This window comes from Lytechinus variegatus, chromosome 10 (genome assembly GCF_018143015.1).
Source record: "Lytechinus variegatus isolate NC3 chromosome 10, Lvar_3.0, whole genome shotgun sequence".
NCBI lineage: Eukaryota > Metazoa > Echinodermata > Echinoidea > Temnopleuroida > Toxopneustidae > Lytechinus > Lytechinus variegatus.
The window spans coordinates 3,266,579-3,287,726 of NC_054749.1; the positions used below are offsets into that span (position 1 = coordinate 3,266,579).

General features: G+C 37.2%; 1 protein-coding gene across 2 annotated transcripts in view; it reads left to right on the plus strand.

The window, feature by feature from the left end:
• Positions 1-1,105: 1,105 nt before the first annotated feature.
• Positions 1,106-21,148, plus strand: part of LOC121423283 (cell wall protein DAN4-like) — a 36,255-nt gene continuing 16,212 nt past the window's right edge. For both annotated transcript variants that reach the window (XM_041618616.1, XM_041618617.1), the window contains exons 1-3: positions 1,106-1,155; positions 2,612-2,839; positions 11,439-11,540. In XM_041618616.1, coding sequence (XP_041474550.1) covers positions 2,680-2,839; positions 11,439-11,540 — 262 coding nt within the window. In that variant the 5' untranslated portion in view covers positions 1,106-1,155; positions 2,612-2,679. The remainder of the gene's footprint in view (positions 1,156-2,611; positions 2,840-11,438; positions 11,541-21,148) is intronic.

The window sequence follows — 21,148 nt, forward strand, 5'->3', positions numbered from 1 at the left end:
TTAGATTTTAAAGCACCATGCACTTTAGTACAAATGACCTCCTGATCATGCGTAGAATCTTTTGCGCAGAAAGGAACTACGAACTGGCTTATATTAAAGGGGAATCTTTAATATATGATTTGTTTTACTATAATCTTTCATTTTATACTAGAGTAGGTTGATTCTTTGTAAAAGCATTGTCGCATAGCAGCAATCTTAACTGTTCCAACTAAAAAATTGATGGGGTGAGCTGGAATAATTGCAATTAATCTCTGGAAACGATTGGGCGGCCATGCATCCGCAATAAGAAGGCTTATGACTGTTTAGCATAATAAATTATATCATGGTCACTGTGCGTGCCGAATCTAATCACATATTCATTGATTTACTGAGAGGGAATATATTTTAGATAAAATCTGTGAGTAGCGCAGTTGAGGGAAGTGAATCAAGTGGATGATTAGGGTGTTACCATGGTAACAACTCGTTGGTAGTAATTTATTTTTTCTTTAAATTATGAATGTTCACAGCTCTTTTAATGGTGTCATGATCCGATAGCCTTGATGATTAAAAATATTGACTGTTCATGATAGGCAAGACCTATAAGCCTATGGGGAAATCTTGAGTTCTAGAAGCATTTTGGGGTAAAAGGTGGGCACCGGTCTATTTCCCATTATTTTAATGTGCTGAATCTGATGAGACCAGTCCCCAAGCCAAGTTTTCATGTTTGACCACCTAATTTGCATAAACAATATGGCTGCCAAAATGACCATTCAGAATCTTAATTCTACAATATTCTTTTATAATGTTTACTTTAACATACATGGATACTGCAAAATACTGCATATATAGTGTGTACCATTCAGGGAAATTGGTTATTTCTGTTTGTGGCTTATTGATCATGCATATTATGCAAATTTATGCTACAAATTGATTACATTAGCTCAAGCGTTTGCTTTTTAGCATTCGCATCATTGTAAATAATTGTATGGCCCTTAAACGTAATATGATAGTCAATTTTTATGTATTTCATTGTTCTTTGAATTTTTATGTATTTCTTTGTATTTTCTACCATCATAGATTTCAGGATAAAAGGTATATCATTTTTTTCGTTTTCATTACAGGATAACGATCTACTGCAGAGATGGATTTATATTATCTTGGCGTGTCTATCATTCGGTATGTACATCTTCAATTTGGATTCGATTTGATTTAATCAAATAAAGACATAAATAAAGTATTTACAATTGACACTGCAAGTCAGATGATGTACAAAAACTGAATAGAATGATGGATGAATAACATGGATAAAATTATAAATGATGATTACTTCGCGTGTACCTGTATTTGGTATATAATGAAGCGATTGTTTTCAATGCAACATCTATCGATATAAAATATTTAAAACCTCTCGCAACGTCCGAATTAATGTCCACCTAATCTTTCATGTGCATTGCATTTACACCTATTAAACACATTGTTAATGTCATTGTTTGCTGCTGCTCAGTGCGCTGTAAAAGAAAAATTGTGGCGTTAAAACCGAAAGTAGATGGTATTCGTAGAGCACCACAGTGTAAGGCGTAAGAATTACACCCTATAGTGTAAACATGCAAGGTGTTGTAATAACACCAATGAGAGTAGACCTAACACTGAATTTAACACCGGCAGTGTCTGATCGCAATCGGAGCCCACCATTTGATTGCCCCTTTGCTTGCTACTCTACATTTCTTGTATCTTAGAAATATCAAGTGTTTTTATTGACGCATGCATTTCACTACCATATAAAATAAATTACCGAAAGGATTAACAAATTATTCAATTCATTCTTGGAATGTACATTCATCAGAGCGCAAAGATGGACAAATATATTTTCGATTGGTTACGCAAGGAGACAGCTGTGTTGCTATATCGGTGCATGAATATCCTTTTGCAAGGCACACGCATGAACTTGTAACCTTCCATTTAGAACTTACCCTACTTAAGAACACAAAGACTGAATGAATTATTTTGGACAATGGGTTGTTATTTTTTAAATCTTTATTTTGTATAGATAATCGTTGTTCCTGCCCCTGACGAACATTTGTTGTACTCTCTTTTTGTTTAGGTAATTCATGCCCGCTCTCAGTCCTGCTCAGTTCTAACTCTCCCTTGCCTTTCTTCTTCCTACCCTCTCCTACCCCTACTTCCTTCCTAGTTTTGTATTTGTATTGTATTTGTGTTACAGGCATATCCCGCCACAAGCTTTTCAAATCTTTTATATATTTATAGTCTCTTATGATAAATAAAACAAACTTTGAACGGATTAAATTGAAAATTATATTTTGTGAAAATGGTAGAAAATAAATGTTTATTTCATTACTTTTTGAATGGGATAACAGACATTATATTCAAATGACAAATAAATAACCATTCCCCATGCCCCCATGTGTATAAGTAGCGTTTGGCCTTTGGTCTAATCTTTCAATATCTTTACATCTACTGAAGACATTATACTGCAAATAACTATTTGCCATTACGACACAGAAAGTATTCATCGATTGTGGATGATCAAATAAAATAATGTTTAGGTTGGAAGAAGTTTATTTAAACATGTTATTGTCCATCGTGTTTTTTATTCCAATTTTATTCCCATCAGTCATTTGTTTCTCTGGAGTGACTACTGCCGGTTGTTCGGACGGGTTAGAACTGAACTATACTTTACCAATGTTCAACGAATGCCAACCTAAGCTCCATTCAGATGGCAGTTTGGCACAGACCATCCCCAAGATCATAGGCCTACCTGATGCTTCGTCGGGCAGTGCTTCTTGCCATGGGGATAGTAGACTGAACATCCCTCCAGGACATAGGGTGTGCAGATTTCCAGGTACAAGTCATAGTTTAATGCAGAGGGGTCACTAAAGCTATTTTATTTTGATGTTTGATTTTGTTATTCCCAGACACATTCGTTACATTGATATTGAGACTCCGAATTTTATGATTATATCAGTGTTATAACGTTTGCTTTATCATATTATGCGGTATTGGGGTTTGTAGGTTTTGACGTTTTAGGTTATGTTAAAAACAGTTTGTTTGCGTTAATAATGATGATAATAATAATAACATCCTTATCATACTAATAACAATAATATTACTAATTATCATTATCATCATCGTCATTATCGTATTATTATTATAATTATAATCATCATTATTAGGTGGTCTGTCGTTGACAGATCACCTCTTAATTTCGTCAGAATTTTCTTATTAGGTGGTCTGTCTATGACAGATCACCTCTTAATTTCGTCAGAATTTTCTTTATTTATTTTTACGGATTTTTCTTGTCGCCAAGTTATCTCAAAATGGACTTGCTCAATTTCATTGAATTTCATGTCATCTATAGGATCTGTCATGGACACGTGCAGTGAAGCTTTTCAAGGTCATCAGGTCATGATGACGTCATCTAGGCGCCATTTTGTAAAATCACATTATCAATCACATCTCCATTATCAATTATCAAAAATCAATCAAATTTACATCACATCAACTTCAGGTCAAGGGTCATCAGGTCATGTCATCAAAGGTCACCTGAAGGTCACGACGCGCGCGTACGCGCGCGTCAAAATTTAAAAATGCTCAAAATCACTTTTTGACCAAACGAGAGTACGTTTTAGGTCATTCTAAGCATTTCAAGAATTTGCGCGCGCGCACGCATGCGTGCGCGTTTCCGCGCGTAACACCTTAACGCAACGCAGAAACACCGTTTTTTTTACATCATTGCATTGATAATAAAATTCTGAACAATTCGATACCTTGATCAACCTTCTACGACCATTAATGACGAAATTAACACCCGTTAAACTCTGCAGCACGTGTGCGCGCGAGCTCTCACTATAGGCCATATATGGGCAAAAACATGCCTATTGAAAATTCACTGTAGCTCTTTAAATAGTCCGTTGACCCCCAATTTTTTTTCATATATCGATAGAGTATGAGTTGTAAATTTGATTTCATGTCACCATTGTCCCTAAATTATATCGTGACGTCATCAAAATGGCGCCTAAACTAAAAATTTCATTTTTTCAAAAATGACGTCATCAAATTTATGCAAATTTGGTTGTAACTTCTCAAATATAGATCATTTTTCGCCCAGATTTCGATATGTTGTAGTTTAGAATGTACTCTTTCTCTTAGTTGTCATGAATTTTCATTTTGAGAAAGGCATCATTGCGTAAAACAGCGATGAAAAGAGGCATGTCATTTTTCCTCATTTTGCGTGTAATCTCTATGGGACCTGACTTTTTCTCAAAACTAGATTCGACATTCCGCTATTTCGTGAGCCATATCTCCATTTTTTCTTGTCAGTTTTCTTTAAGCTTTTAGTATGTTGTAGCTGAGATTCTAAGCTTCCGCGAGTGTGCCCTTCATTTTTTGATCAGATGCCGGGATCATGCCCGTATTTCACTTGCAAAATTGGACTTGTAATTCTCAAAATTGCTTGCGTGTATTCTCTATGGGGAATATCGTGGCTTTGACTGCTTTCTAAAGGGCGCGGGTTCGAGTCCTGGGGTGAACAAGATGATTTTTTTTCAGTTTTTTCTTTTCTTTTTGCCACTTCTTACATGATCCTTTATGATATTTAAAAGGTATAAAAGTTAAAATTTAGCAAGATAAAACAGATTATAATTGCTTTTTTCATATCACATGTGTTTTGCGTGTAATCTCTATGGGACATGACTTTTTCTCAAAACTAGATTCGACATTCCTCTATTTCGTGAGCCATATCTCCATTGTTTCTTGTCAGTTTTCCCTGAGCTTTTAGTATGTTGTAGCCGAGATTCTAAGCTTTCGAAAATGTGCTCTTCATTTTTGATCAGATGCCGGGATCATGCTCGTATTTCGCTTGCAAAATTGGAATTCTCAAAATTGCTTACGTGTATTCTCTATGGGGAATATCGTGGCTCAATGGATAACGCATTTGAATCGCTTTCACAGGGGCGCAGGTTCGAGTCCTGGGGTAAACAATATTTTTTTTTCATTTTTTTTCTTTTTACCACCTCGTACATGATCCTTCGTGATAATTTAATGGTATAAAATTTAAAATTTCGCAAGATAAAACAGATTATAATTACTTTGTTTCATATCACATGTATTGTCATACATGAAAGAGACCCTTTTAACAGTGCTTTATCATCTCCCGTCTTTCACAAGTATTCCATCCATAATGAATATTCCGTCGTCATCATGAAGATCATATTGATCTGCATGAATATATGTCTGTCTATCTACCTACTCTGTATATGTATCTGTCTATCTATCTCTCTGTCTAATATAACATATTTATCTGTTTAGATATGTATATCTATCTATCGTTCTATATATCCATCAATCTATCTGCCTGTCTCTATCTATCTTTCCATATGTATGTCTGTCTGGCTATCTATCTATATCAATCTATTTGTCTCTATCTATCTATCTATTTATCTATCTATATGTCTGTCTGTCTATCTATGTTTTATTAATATAACCACCTATCATTTATCTCTCAATCGATCACTTGATCCATCCATCGCTCCATCCACCACTCCATCCATCTATATATATAATCATCTATCTTGTATGTATCTGATTGAAGATGTATGTATCACATCAATAATCACATTTAGCAATGGTCAAAACTTATTCTTAGGATGTCTACGATCAAGATTATCAATGATATCTATATGATTTATTTCATACATCAGCCGACACTGAATGACAAATCATGACAGACCACCTAATTCGTCCACATGACGAATTAAATTCTAGTTTATTTCTTTATTTATTTTTACGGATTTTCTTGTCGCCAAGTTATCTCAAAATGGACTTGGTCAATTTCATTGAATTTCATGTCATCTATAGGATCTGTCATGGACACGTGCAGTGAAGCTTTTCAAGGTCATCAGGTCATGATGACGTCATCTAGGCGCCATTTTGTAAAATCACATTATCAATCATATCTCCATTATCAATTATCAAAAATCAATCAAATTAACATCACACTAAGTTCAGGTCAAGGGTCATCAAATCATGTCATCAAAGGTCACCTGAAGGTCACGACGCGCGCGTACGCGTGCGTCAAAATTTAAAAATGCTCAAAATCACTTTTTGACCAAACAAGAGTATGTTTCAGGTCATTTTAAGCATTTCAAAATTTTGCGCGCGCGCACGGATGCGCGCGCGCTTCCTCGCGTAACGCCTTAACGCAACGCAGAAACACCGTTTTTTTTACATCTTTGCATTGATAATAAAATTCTGAACAATTTGATACCTTGATCAACCTTCTACGACCACTAATAACGAAATTAACACCCGTTAAAGTTTGCAGCACGTGTGCGCGCGAGCTCTCACTATAGGCCATATATGGGCGAAAACATGCCTATTGAAAATTCACTGTAGCTCTTTAAATAGTCCATTGACCCCCAATTTTTTTTTGATATATCGATAGAGTATGAGTTGTACATTTGATTTCATGTCACCATTGTCCCTAAATTATATCGTGACGTCATCAAAATGGCGCCTAAACTAAAAATTTCATTTTTTAAAAAATGACGTCATCAAATTTATGCAAATTTGGTTGTAACTTCTCGAATATAGATCGTTTTTCGCCCAGATTTCGATATTTTGTAGTTTAGAATGTACTCTTTCTCCTTAGTTAACATGAATATTCGTTTTGAGAAACGCATCATTGCGTAAAACAGCGATGAAAAGAGGAATGTCATTTTTCCTCATTTTGCGTGTAATCTCTATGGGACATGACTTTTTCTCAAAACCAGATTCGACATTCCTCTATTTCGTGAGCCATATCTCCATTTTTTCTTGTCAGTTTTCTTTAAGCTTTTAGTATGTTGTAGCTGAGATTCTAAGCTTTCGCAAGTGTGCCCTTTATTTTTTTATCAGATGCCGGGATCATGCCCGTATTTCACTTGCAAAATTGGACTTGTAATTCTCAAAATTGCTTACGTGTATTCTCTATGGGGAATATCGTGGCTTTGACTGCTTCTTAAAGGGCGCGGGTTCGAGTCCTGGGGTGAACAAGATGAATTTTTTTTTTCACTTTTTTTTCTTTTTGCCACTTCTTACATGATCCTTTATGATAATTTAAAGATATAAAAGTTTAAATTTAGCAAGATAAAACAGATTATAATTACTTTTTTTCATATCACATGTATTTTGCGTGTAATCTCTATGGGACATGACTTTTTCTCAAAACTAGATTCGACATTCCTCTATTTCGTGAGCCATATCTCCATTGTTTCTTGTCAGTTTTCCCTGAGCTTTTAGTATGTTGTAGCTGAGATTCTAAGCTTTCGCAAGTGTGCCCTTTATTTTTTGATCAGATGCCGGGATCATGCCCGTATTTCGCTTGCAAAATTTGAATTGTAATTCTCAAACTTGCTTACGTGTAATCTCTATGGGGAATATGCTAGCTCAATGGATAACGCATTTGACGTGTTCGTCCGTATTGCTGACGTGTAGGTCCGTGTTGCTGACGTGGTGGTCCGTGTAGCTGACGTGTAGGTCCGTGTTGCTGACGTATTGGTCCGTGTTGACGACGTGCTCTGCCGGCATGATCCGTGTAGATCCGTGTGAAGCTGCCGTGTTGATGCCGTGTTCACAGTCATCTGGGGCAAAACTATCCCGGACCTCCCCGGATCATGCCGGCATTGCCGTGTTGATCCGTGAGGTATAATCATCTATCTTGTATGTATCTGTTTGAAGATGTATGTCTGACGATTGTCATCACCACATCAATAATCACATTTAGTAATGGTCAAAACTTATTATTAGGATGTCTACGATCAAGATTATCAATGATATCTAAATGATTTATTTCATACATCAGCCGACACTGAATGACAAATCATGACAGACCACCTAATTCGTCCGCATGACGAATTAAATTCTAGTTATTACTGTTGTTCTTCTTATTATTATTATTAGTGTAACTAATAGTTAGAATGATATTAACGTTATTTTACACAAGGTAGCCACTTCAGTTCCGTTACTGTTCAAATCAGCAAGCCCTTCTTAACATGCAAATGTTATTATTACCCCAGATTTCGATGGGCTGCCACAGGCGCTCAAGCATTCGAGGAATTTCTTCCTACCGAATACCCATTTGATACACCTGGGCGGAGAGTGACAAGTGTCAATAATTGCCTTGCCAAATGACGCAAGTGCTGCGGTGGGATTCGAATCACGGACCTTGTGGTTCATAGTCCGGAGACTTAATCACTCTTTCACAACACCTCATTTCATTTTTAAAACATTCGCTATTCCGGTACACGCCGCGTGATAACTGTTCAAAACTTGCATCATAATCTTTACTGCAATCACGCGTGGATATCATTAAGTAGTAGCAGTATTAGGAGTAGTAGTAGGTAGTAGTAGTAGTAGTAGTAGTAGTAGTAGTAGTAGTAGTAGTAGTAGTAGTAGTAGTAGTAGTAGTGGTAGTAGTGGTAGTAGTGACAGTAGTGATAGCAGTAGTAGTGGCAGTAGTGGTAGCAGTAGTAGTAGTAGTAGTAGTAGTAGTAGTACTAGTAGTAGTTGTGGTAGTAGTAGTATAAGGCAATTCAAAACAATGATCAACCTTTTCGTACGTCCGACTCCCATTTTTCTCAAGTTTTACTTCTCTTTATAAACTGACCAAGTCATGGTCATTTGAGATCATTACAAACTGTCAAAGAGCAAGAAATCAGACCAAAATTTCATGGAGGTCCCACGTAAAAGGGATCGGACGTCCATATTTTATGGACTTGCCCAGTAGTAGTAGTAGTAGGAGTAGTAGTAGTAGTAGTTGTAGTAGTAGTAGTAGCAGTAGTAGTAGTAGTAGTAGTAGCAGTAGTTATAGTAGTAGTAGTAGTAGTAGTAGTAGCAGTAGTAGTAGTAGTAGTAGTAGTAGTAGTAGTAGTAGCAGTAGCAGTAGTACTAGCAGTTATAGTAGTAGATAAGCTGTTGTTGTTGATACTGCTATTGATGCCTTTGCTGATGAAGTTGTTGTTCTTGTTGTTAACTTAACACTACCAAGTAGGCCAAAGCAGAAGTAGTGGTGGTGGTATATTTTTGCTATCACACAAGCAGCAATTTTGATTATTGAATTTTATGAAGCTTGATATTGTTGTATCAACTTTCGCTTCTCACGTAACTGCTACCATAACACCAGAAACAGTCCGTTGATTCTCACGTCATTGGCGGTATCAACATGATCAGTGAAATGGGCTGTGTCGATTTAATTACAACTAAAAGTAAATTGCTATTAGGATCATGCCCTTCAATAGATGACATCTATTATGTATATAGAATGGTATATGGGGGATGAAAAGATACGAGAGGCTTTATCAACCTTCAGGCATCAACAAGAATTATTCATCAAAACTTGTCAATTATGTCAATTGGTTGAAAGTATACATCGAGAATTGTACAAGGTAATCTACTGTAAAAAAAAAAAATTAATAGACCAGGGGGTGTTTCATGAAAGTTGTCAGCACTATCTCAATTGTCAGTGCTGACTATTTCGGTGAAATCCTTGCTTTTGATTGGCTGAGAAGCTCTGTCCTATGACTGTTACTATGGTAACTGTCGGAGAAAGAAAATCTTGTCAGTGCTGTCAAGTTTCATGAAACGGTCCCCTGTTGAAGTGAGCTTATCGTGAAAGTATTTGACGGACGTTTTATCTGACAGAGTCTGTTTTATCCGGAAGTTACCATGGTAAGTTGGTAAAAGAGCTTCTCAGCCAATCATAACCAAGGATTATCTGACAGAGTCTGTTTTCTCGGGGAGTTACCATGGTGAGTTGGTAACGGAGCTTCTCAGCCAATCACAACCGAGGAAAGTTGTCAAATCTGACAACTTGTCAGAGGATTCTGGTCATGAGTGACCTTTCCCCGAAATACCCTCCCTCTTTTTAGAACTAGCTTATGCATTTAGATATTGTCTTTTTTGGCGAATGATAGTTTTCTCAACATAACGCTCCCGACGAGGCAATATGAATTTATTATTATTATTATCATCATTCATCATTATTATTATTATTATAATCATCATCATTAAAATCATTATTATATTATCATTATCATAACTGACGTTTTTGTTCAAATCATTATTATAATCATTATAATCGTCATAATTATGATACTGGTTATATCAGATGAGTGAAAAACATTTTGATATTATACGATACTCCATTACACCCAACAGTGAAAGACGATAAATGACCTATCAAATAAATTGAAAAGTACAACCGATACGCCATTCGGTTTTTACATCCCAATGAGGAGTAATTACTATGCTACGCGATGATAACAATCAAATCCCAAATCGAAGAGTAGCTGGGAGAAATTAATCTTATCAAATTTTACCCATTATCAGCCTTTGTATGGCAAAGGCTTGATTATACGCTGTGTGGTGATGTATAATTCATAACTGTGTCTATACGCATGACTGAACAGAGAAGGCTGATCATTGGACTGTCGCCTATCAATAGGGTTGAATCAAACGGTCAAGTGCTTTCGGCCTTGATAATTACGGAGTTTTCCCTCGGCTACGTATGGATGATTTACAAACAGATTAAATGTATTGTCACAAGCCCATCATGACAAAAGAACAACAAAGAGGTCTTTGTCAAAAAATTATGAAATCTAAAGGTCAAGTCCACTGTAACCCTCTCAGTTAACCGACCGATAGTGTGACCACGGATATAACGTAATAGATTCGGCCGGCCTGGAGCCGGTTTCATCGGTATGACTGGGGTATAACTGAGAGGGTTACAGCGGAAGAGGGGGATGTAATGACCATATTCCATCTCGTGATTAGCAGATCAATTATGCATGTTATAAATTGGCTCTTCGCGAATTTTTTTTTGTTTCGCTGTCATTTGAAGCAAACATGACCTCCAGAATAACTATCCAGGCATTGTAATGATGTTTCGCTTCGTCATCTCGCATCTCCGATCTTCGGCTATGATTTCTGTTTTATGTTTTTCTAATTAAGCTTGATTCCATTGTCATGTGGTATTAATAACAGCGAATGATGTTACTCTGAAGTCATATGAATTGGAAAGAAGACCTTGGTGGGGGCGGGGTTGTGTGTGTGTGTGTGTTTGTGTGTTGCAATAAATTTTTTGCAATCAATCGCAAATATTCTGTTACAATTTTACAGTTGATTGATCACTTCTAACTTTAGCAAATCAGATTACACTCCTTATTTCATGGAGCTGATTAGCAATCAATCGCAAATGTACAATTAATTGCACGGCATATGCTTGATTTCGGGAACGAAAATAAACTTGCATGCAATGAATCGCAAGTTTCTTGCAACGCGCCATAAAACTTTGTTCCTTTTCTTGCATCAATGACTCTCCTTATCTTATTGCTTGCATTTTATTCATATCATTATGCCGAATGAAAACAAAGATAAGAACAGCTTTCTTTTATATAATATTGCAGATTGTGAGACGAATCGCTGTGAAAACGGCTGGTGTGAAGAGACTATAGACACCTATGTATGCCATTGTTCAGCTGGGTATCAAGGGAAATATTGCAATGAAGGTGAGACTTGAAAACGATGATGATGATGATGATAATGCACAGCATTTGTATATACGGCGCCATATATCTATCAAAGACATTCAAAGGCGTATTTTGGGAGGAACCAGCCAATTTGTGTCGCCTAGAAGGGCGCGCGCACAGAACTGTTACCCGCAGGTCTCTCCTCCCGATATAACTGGTTGGGGGATGCAGGTGGACCACTACACCGGGGTTTCCCCCTACTCTTATACGACTAGTGAAAAGGTTATGACTCTCCTCTACAAGGGGCCTCCATTTAACGTCCTATCCGAGGGACGGAGTATTTTCCATTGTAACATAGCCCGTATCTATGAAACAGGGGACAGACGTTTACACGGGCGTTTACACACACAACGCACTGGCTTCAATCATCCGCCCGGGGTGGACTCGAAGTCCACCCCGGGCGGATTGAATAATTGATTGATTTTATTTGGCAAGACACCATAACATATATACAGGAGCATTAGAAAAACAACGGGCTTGTACAGGATGACCCACGAAAGCTTATTTCCAGTGGGGTCCTCGACATACAGAATTAAGATAATAAAATGGTAATATTATACTCAGTGGCGTACCTAGGATTTTCCACAGGGGGCATAACCGTCCGCCAAAAAAATTGACAAGCAAAAAAAAAGGTCTTCAATCATATATAAAGGATTTCGTACCAGAACAAAAAAGGACAAGCAAAAGAAAAGAAAAAAAAAGGTCTTCAAGTTCAAGCTCGTCAGGGGAAAAAGGGTCTTCAAGCTCGTCAGGGGGGCAACATAGTTTTTCAAGCTCGTCAGGGGGGACAGGGATGCGTCCTTTGCGTGGGTTGTGACTCGTCCTGAGAGCCCTACGTTGTACCCGCTCTATACTGTCTGATTGCTCAAACAAAAAAAGAAAATGCTTTTGCTATAGTATAAGCTCAAACGATTTCTAACTGCCTGCTAGCATTTGCTTGACGACCAAGCAATTGCTGATAAGCGTCTGCATAAAGCAAACATTTTGCTTGGGGGTTTTCAAGCTCTGTCAGAGCAGCTTGAGCCTTTGATTGATCAGGGCATTCGCGTTTTGATGCACCTGAGAGAGAACCCCAAAATTTACTACAATAGCCTACATGAACATGTTTTCTTTCTCTATAATATTGTTTAATGCTTTCTGAAGGCAAGAAAATGGTTTTAAGCATAAGAAAAGGGTTATGCATACGAAATAAAGCAATTGCTAAGGCATGATCTTTTTCTTGGCTAGCAGTTGCTTGTGCTTGAAGCAATTGTTTTCCAGTAATTGCTACTTTTTTATGCATCTGACCCGATATGTTAGGATATCATTTGCACACGAGTCCAGACATTGTTTTGTGACGTTGCTATTATTCAAACCGCTAGCAATTGCTTTCTGGAGGCAAGGAAAATGTTTAATAACACAAGCAAAGGGTTATGCATACGATTAAGGCAATTTCCATGCAATGCTTGAGCTTTTGCTTGGTTAGCAATTTCTTCCAAGCAATTGCTACTTCTATGCATCAGACCCATTTTCTTTAAATAATGATACTACATGCCTAACGACCTATGCACCTGCCTCGTTCATCTTTTCAGTTTCGGTTTGACTTAAATCACCATTTCCTCCCCCCTCACTCCTTCCTTTGCCTCGAGGCCCCTTTTCTCCTTACTATAATTTTATAATTACTATTTCTTTCTTCTTTATTTATTATTATTGTTGTTATCATTATAATTATCATTTAAATTACATTCTCTCAATGTGTCGCTCATTCCCTTTACTTTGATATTTTGTAGGATACTTGTTTTAAGCTAGTCTTCAGTCCGTCTCCATTTGATTTGATTTATTTCCGTTCCACAATTGTACATAATATGATAATTATGTCCATTATGTATAGGGCGATAGTTTTTAATCAGGTATTGAAACTAAGTTAAAGGAGCTTGGCTTTCTTACAAGCTTTGCTTTTTTGGGCAAATCCCTCCGTTTTGTTCCGTATACTTATTATAGCGGAAATAACTGCAGCTTACAATATTATGTAATATTAATGAACTGTCTGTGTTATTTTGTATATATACCATTACTTTGATTGCATTTTGTTTATTTGTATTATTTTCACAAAGTTTTCTTCGTGAAACGTAAATGAAAATCCCAGCTCGGGGTTTAAACCAGGAGGGGGTTTAAACCACCAAAAAGTAGGAGCTAGTTTTTTGTGAATTCGGGCCATTGAGTGGCAGGGGTGGGGTGAAATAATATAGATTCGCGAAGTAGAATAGTGACCGTTTGTCACTTATATTTCGTTTATTCTAAGAGAACGGTGGTGGTGTTGGTGGCATGTGCGAGTTTTTGTTTTGTTGCGAGGGGAGGGGGTCACAGCCACTCTTGATTTCAATCTTGTCTACTTTCCTTCCTTTCCATCTGTCTCTTTACTAACCTTTTCTTTCTTTCTCTAATTCTCAATTTTTTTTCTCTTTTTCCCTTTAATTTTTCTTTCTTTCTCTCATTTATTTCTTCCAGGCCTTCTTTCTTCAATCCTATCTTTCCTTATTTTGTACCTGCCTTCCTTCGTTCCTTCCTTCCTTTGTCTCTCTCCCCTCTCTTACACTCTCTCATCTCCTCACTCATTCCCTTCATGTAAAGCCAATATGCCGTTGAATAAAATCCACATTGCATGGATTGCTTTTGGCATTTGAACTGCAAATTTTAATGTTTCAAGTCAGTCTTAATATACGGTAGAATTCAGGATTTTTTTCAAATGATTTACATACCAATACACCAAAGAAGAAAATTACTTTCGGTGGTTAATTTCAGGAAACGTGTCTAAAGATCCACTTTAACTTTTTGTATTGTGTTCTGCGAATTATCAGTCGAGCAAACAATAAGTTAAAAGATACTTGGAACTCTTAACAGAAGTGATAGTCAACAGGCGACACTGAGGATTAGTGAAATTCCGAAACCTTCAGTTTAAAGGACAAGTCCACCCCAACAAAAAGTTGATTTGAATAAAGAGAGAAAAATCCAACAAGCATAACACAGAAAATCTCATCAAAATCGGATGTAAAATAAGAAAGTTATGACATTTTAAAATTTTGCTTAATTTCACAAAACAGTTACATGCATATCCTGGTCGATATGCAAATGGGGAGACCGAAGACGTTATCCACTCACTGTTTCTTTTGTATTTTATTATATAAAATAGGGAATATTCTATTTTTCTCCTCTTTGTCGAGTGAAACAACGATTAATTCCTCCCTGAACATGTGGAATGAGCAGTGTGTAATAATATATAATTCAGTCAAGTTGGTCCTTATTGTCAATTCTATAAAAAAATAAAATATTGTATAATCAAAACAATAAAAAAAAGAAATAGTGAGTGAGGGACACCATCGACTTTCTCATTTGAGTTGTGCACACAACTGTTTGGTGAAAAATAAGTATAAACTTTAAAATGTCATAACTTTCTTATTTTACATCCGATTTTTATGAAATTTTATGAGTTTTGCTAGTTTGATTTTTCTCTATTTATTAAAATCAAAATTTTTCTGAGGTGGGCTTGACCTTTAATGAATCCAGTTTTGATACAGTTTACGAAAGTTCGGGCCCTTCGCCTGTTGTTACATTTAAGTGTACACCAAATGTTTTTTATGACATGTCACTGAAATCCCCCAGTGAAATGATGAAAAGTGTTTCCTTGATTAATTGAAATGTTCTGCATTCAGAAATATCTAAAACCCGATAGTACACCCCTATTCAGATATTAAACATATCCATGATACCAAATCTTGTGATTTGGCACGTAATTTTGGAGAAATATTAATAATACGTATTCGGGAAAATACTTTTTAAGCGCCAGGTTGCTGTTGTTCTCTCAATGCCTCGGAGCCGATATGAATTACGGTGCCTTTTGGCGACGTCTTGATGTCATTCGCCTGCTCAGCCATCGCACCAGAGCCATCATGACGCTTTTATTCTTTCAATGCTTCGGATCCAAAAGGGAGAATTTTCCGTTTTGGATTTTTCTTCTTCTTGGGACCATCTTGTTCAGTCATCGCAGAACTGTCACGACGCTCTTGTTCTTTCAATGCCTCGGATCCAAAATGGATCATATGCCCTTTGGGATTTTTCTTCTTCTTGGGAAGATCTTGTTCAGTCATCGCAGAACTGTCACGACGCTCTTGTTCTTTCAATGCCTCGGATCCAAAATGGATCATATGCCCTTTGGGATTTTTCTTCTTCTTGGGAAGATCTTGTTCAGTCATCGCAGAACTGTCACGACGCTCTTGTTCTTTCAATTGCTCGGATCCAAAAGGGAGAATTTCCCGTTTTGGATTTTTCTTCTTCTTTGGACGATCTTGTTCAGTCATCGCAGAACTGTCACGACGCTCTTGTTCTTTCAATTCCTCGGATCCAAAAGGGAGAATTTCCCGTTTTGGATTTTTCTTCTTCTTGGGACGATCTTGTTCAGTCATCGCAGAACTGTCACGACGCTCTTGTTCTTTCAATTCCTCGGATCCAAAAGGGAGAATTTCCTGTTTTGGATTTTTCTTCTTCTTGGGACGATCTTGTTCAGTCATCGCAGAACTGTCACGACGCTCTTGTTCTTTCAATTCCTCGGATCCAAAAGGGAGAATTTCCCGTTTTGGATTTTTCTTCTTCTTTGGACGATCTTGTTCAGTCATCGCAGAACTGTCACGACGCTCTTGTTCTTTCAATGCCTCGGATCCAAAAGGGAGAATTTTCCGTTTTGGATTTTTCTTCTTCTTGGGACCATCTTGTTCAGTCATCGCAGAACTGTCACGACGCTCTTGTTCTTTCAATGCGTCGGATCCGAAATGGATCATATGCCCTTTTGGATTTTTCGTCTTCTTGGGACCATCTTGTTCAGTCATCGCAGAACTGTCAGGACGTTCTTGTTCTTCCACGGTAAAACCTTCAAAATGAAGAGGAAACATTGTTTTATAATCAACTTTACATACTTTCAGCGCAATGAAATTATAAAAATATAAAACATCATGACAAAGATTTATTGATAATGATGTGCAAAGTAATAACTGCATTCCATTTAGCCCGTTAAGCGATTTAAGTTGAATATTTTTGGTGTTCAAGATCTTGAAATGTCAAAGTATTTACTCGCTTGGTCTCTGCAAGCTTCACTGCATAGACCTATCAGTCATAATCACTGCTCGATACTTCTGTAACATAAAAAAATGGAAACTACAAGAATTCTCATAACCCGAAAGCTTAATTTTCTTGTCATTTTTTATGAAACTGTTGACAGTTTGTTCCGATTTCAGCCAGGCCCAAGGAGTACTCATTGCGCTTTCGAAAAAATAGAAATACCATAGAATTAATTGACAAATCTTGTTCAGATGCCTACCATTGACGAAGGCTGATCCAATGAATCCACCATCCGAAGAGATTAAGAAGAGAACAAACGTAGCTAGGATGATATTTGACGTCATTTCGGTTGTGTAATTTACCTGTAAAACCTGTAAAAGACATAATGACAGAATTATTTAGACAAAGAAATAGCAATTACTTTTTTTTTAATGTTTGAGTCGAAGTGCAGGACCCTTGGATCGACCTTCTAAATTATTGGGTAAACAAAGTCATGTTCATAGAGTGCTCCACGTAGAGGGGTTCATTTAAAGTACAAGTCCACCCCAACAAAAACCTGATATGAATAAAAAGATAAATAAATCAACAAGCATAACACTGAAACTTTCATCATGATCAGATGTAAAATAAGAAAGTTATGGCATTTTAAAGTTTCGCTTCATTTCACAAAACAGTTATATGCACATCTCGGTCGGTATGCAAATGAGGAACTGATGACATCACTCACTCACTATTTATTTTGTATTTTATTATATGAAATATGAAATAATTTGATTTTCTCGTCATTGTCATGTGAAATGAAGTTTCATTCCTCCCTGAACACGTGGAATTCCATTATTTTAACATTTTGTGCTTCAGGCAAGGAGGTCCTAATCGGCAAATTCGTAAAAATTGAAATATTGTATAATTCAAACAATAAAAAAACAAATGAAATAGTGAGTGAGTGACATCATTGAGTCTCTCATTTGGATGTAACTGGCTCGTTCATATAACTATTTTGTTAAAAACAACCGAAACTATGAAATCTCATAACTTTCTTAATTTACATCCGATTTTGATGACATTTTCAGCATTGTGCTTGTCTGATTTTTCTCTATTGATTCAAATCAACATTTTTCTGAGGTGGACTTGACCTTTAAAAATTTCTCCCTGGTGAACACATTCCCTCGTAATATATTTAAGGGAATTCAGTGGCATTAAAACCCCACCTCTAGCCATGTTTTATTATACTTTTTTACGTTCAAAGTATCTAAATTTTCAGAATAAGCGCCTGGAGAGAGTAACAACACAAATAATATAACCAGTCCCTACCCCCTCAATGCCCTCATCTACGTACACCCATCAAGATGAAAAATTTTCAAGCATTTTAAAGTGTGATTTTTTTTGGCTCGGTCGTAACGCTACCTCGCATTATATTAGAAATATTTTTTTATATGGGGTCGGGGGGATAGCTGCTTGGTCAGTATAAGGCTACCCACAATTGGCAATGTTCATTGTATTAGAATAAACCAACGTCGAAAATTTCTCAAGCCCTCAGAAGCCTCCCCAAAACGTATAGGCCCGTATTCTGAAGTTAGTCTGCTGGGTAAACCCTTCACTCGAGTTAAGGGTCTGAATGTGCAGCCTACTCATGCCTTGTGTAGTATTGGAACAGCAAGTTTTGTATGTGCTAGTCTTTGCGTGGAGCCACACTTTTTGATCAAAGTTCCAATCAGGGTCTGTGCCTGCAGACTATTCTGAAGTCGGGTTTAACTTAAACTCCGGTTTAAAGTTGTGCTTTAAGTATGGATAGCCAATTGTTACATAAATCACTAACAACAGAGATGTAATATTTCACCTCATTTGGCTCTAAAATCATTCATATTGTCTAGGAAGTATAAATAGATGATTGTCTTCACAATCGATGAATCAGGAAAGAGCACACTAAACATAAGAAACATAAAACTTAATAAAAACTTTGACACTTTTGGCTTCCCATTAAATTTCAGCACAGAGTTAGACCAAGGTATCACAGGCCTAATTCAATCCCCATACAGACTCGTGTGTTAAAGTGGCACCTAAAAAGAATTCATTCAAAATAAGGAGGAAATTAGAGGGTTGAATGTTTACTACCAGTGGGTAGGATAAATGTCTGACATTCCATATCTGACCAGAAAGGGGTACCTCGACCGACTCATTTTAAAAATAAATCAGCATTTATGAAGACTACACCTGACGGGATCAAAATCATCATTTGAGAGAGTAAAATGACCCTAATTCTTCCGCCAGTAAAAATTTAGTTTCATAGTGGTGATATATCTTTCTAATTTGGAAAAAAAAGAAGTTCAGTACGTACCCTCCCTAGAATCAGTGTTAGACTGTCAATCATATTCATTTATTTTTTTCAATCAGCAAGATCAGATTAAAAAATTGAGCAATGGGTTGGCTCGAATGAATATCTATGGCCTTCCACTTGTGATTAGGCCCGTGCAACCACCATGGTCCAAGTAAAACCTGTGACTTCAGAATACGAGTCATAGTCTAGAACCGCGCCTGGGTGCTTCAGCGGTTCCATGACACTTTCTCTGCTCTAGTCGAATGGCCAACTTCAATCATGGGTTTAACACTATACCCCACCCTAAAAATAAAACCCTATTGCAACCATAACCCTTGCCGTACATCCAAGACGGAATAAAGCCCGGTTCAATCACAGGAGCGCTTCAGCACCCCTGACCGGCACCCCTGCTTCTCAAATGTCATGTCGGACTGAACGACGTTCATGATAAAAAAAAACACGAATCAAATAGGCTGACGGTTAGAAGAGAGAGTGAGAAGGAAGATGAGAGGAAAAAAGGTGGTATTAGAGAAAGAAAGAGATGGGGCCGAGTGAACTTGGTAAGGAGAAGGGGGTCGGGAGGGAGGGTATGGAAGGGATATCCAAGACTGACTGTATAGGCTTAGATATGTGTATTACAAAGGTAAATTTCTTCTTCACTCGCAAATCTGTAGAAAATTTGAATCACATGGCATGTTTGGCCCCCTCAATTTGCTCAAGTTACGGCACTGTATTGAATGATAGCTCCCTCTGGTCAGCGGCAGATCCAGGGGGGAGGGGGGCATATCCGGGCCGTGACCCCCCCCCCCTTTGAAAGCCATAATCAAAAGTTATAATGTAAATATGCCAGTTTTACCCAAGTGTGTCGCCTACCCGTTTGACCTCCAATTTTAGTAGATTTTTTTTTCTTTTTGCTTGTCAAATCTTTATCGGGAAAATAATATGATAATAGTATGATAATAATAATGATAAAAATAATAACGTCATATTTTACCCAGGGTAGCCACTTCATTTCAGAAAACTGTCACTTTCTCCCAGCGGGCCTGGCTGCTGAACATGATAATGTTATTATTACCCCGTCTTTAGCATGGCTACCTTGATCGGGCGCTCGAGCATCTGAGGAATTTCTTCTATACACCTCACCTGGGTCGAGTGCAGCACAGTGTAAATATGCCGTTTCGAGTGCAGCACAGCACAATGTCCCCCCCCCCTTGAAAATCCTGGATCCGCCCCTGCCTCAGGCATGTTCTATCCGGTGGACAAAAAAGCAAAGGGGGACTCCACAGTTGTAAAAAGAAAGAAAGAATTCGAAGTAGATCTGCTTGAAATACAATATATTACTTGTAATCATAATAATGCTAATAATAATATAGGATATTTATATTGCGCACATATCCACCTTGTTAGGTGCTCAAGGCGCTCCTATATTACCCGGCTAAGCTAGGCGTTCATAGCGCACACAGCTTTTTAAGGAATTACCACCTACCGGTACCCATTTACCTCACCTGGGTTGAGTGCAGCACATTGTGGATCAGTTTCTTGCTGAAGGAAATTACGCCATGGCTGGGTATCGAACTCACGACCCTCTGTTTCAAAGTCCGAAGACTAATCCACTGGGCCACAACGCTCCACAATCATAGTCCCGAGGTATTCGAATGGGCAACACCCCCGCAATACCAGATCATCAAAACAAATCAAAAATTCATGGATTGTTAAGAATAATTTTTAATGAGCATTTTGGAGGAATGTTAAAGCCTACTCTAGGGGAGCTTCTAAGCTAGCCCCTCATTCTGTAACAACAATGCTTAAGAAACAGAGAATATATTTTTAAAAAGTCAATCATGTGTCTTAAAAGTTCGATATGTCATGTACTGTATTTGCTCTTGAATTTGACTCATTTCAAATTCAAATTTATATTTATTTATATTTATTTATTTATATCCCAGTCTATGATAGCAAAAAATTTCCTTTTTCTAATAAATGTTTTTTAGCTTCAAAATAAGACATCATTTTCCGATTATATTTGTGATTTAAGCTTAATAGAGCAAATAAATTCTTGTTTTTTTTTGCGACGCACTGTATACTATCATGCTTACCAAGTTGGTGTGTTTTAGGTTTACTTTGAATAGCCCATGAAATGAATATTAAGGATTAAAGAGGGAGATATTTCATTGTATGGAGTCAC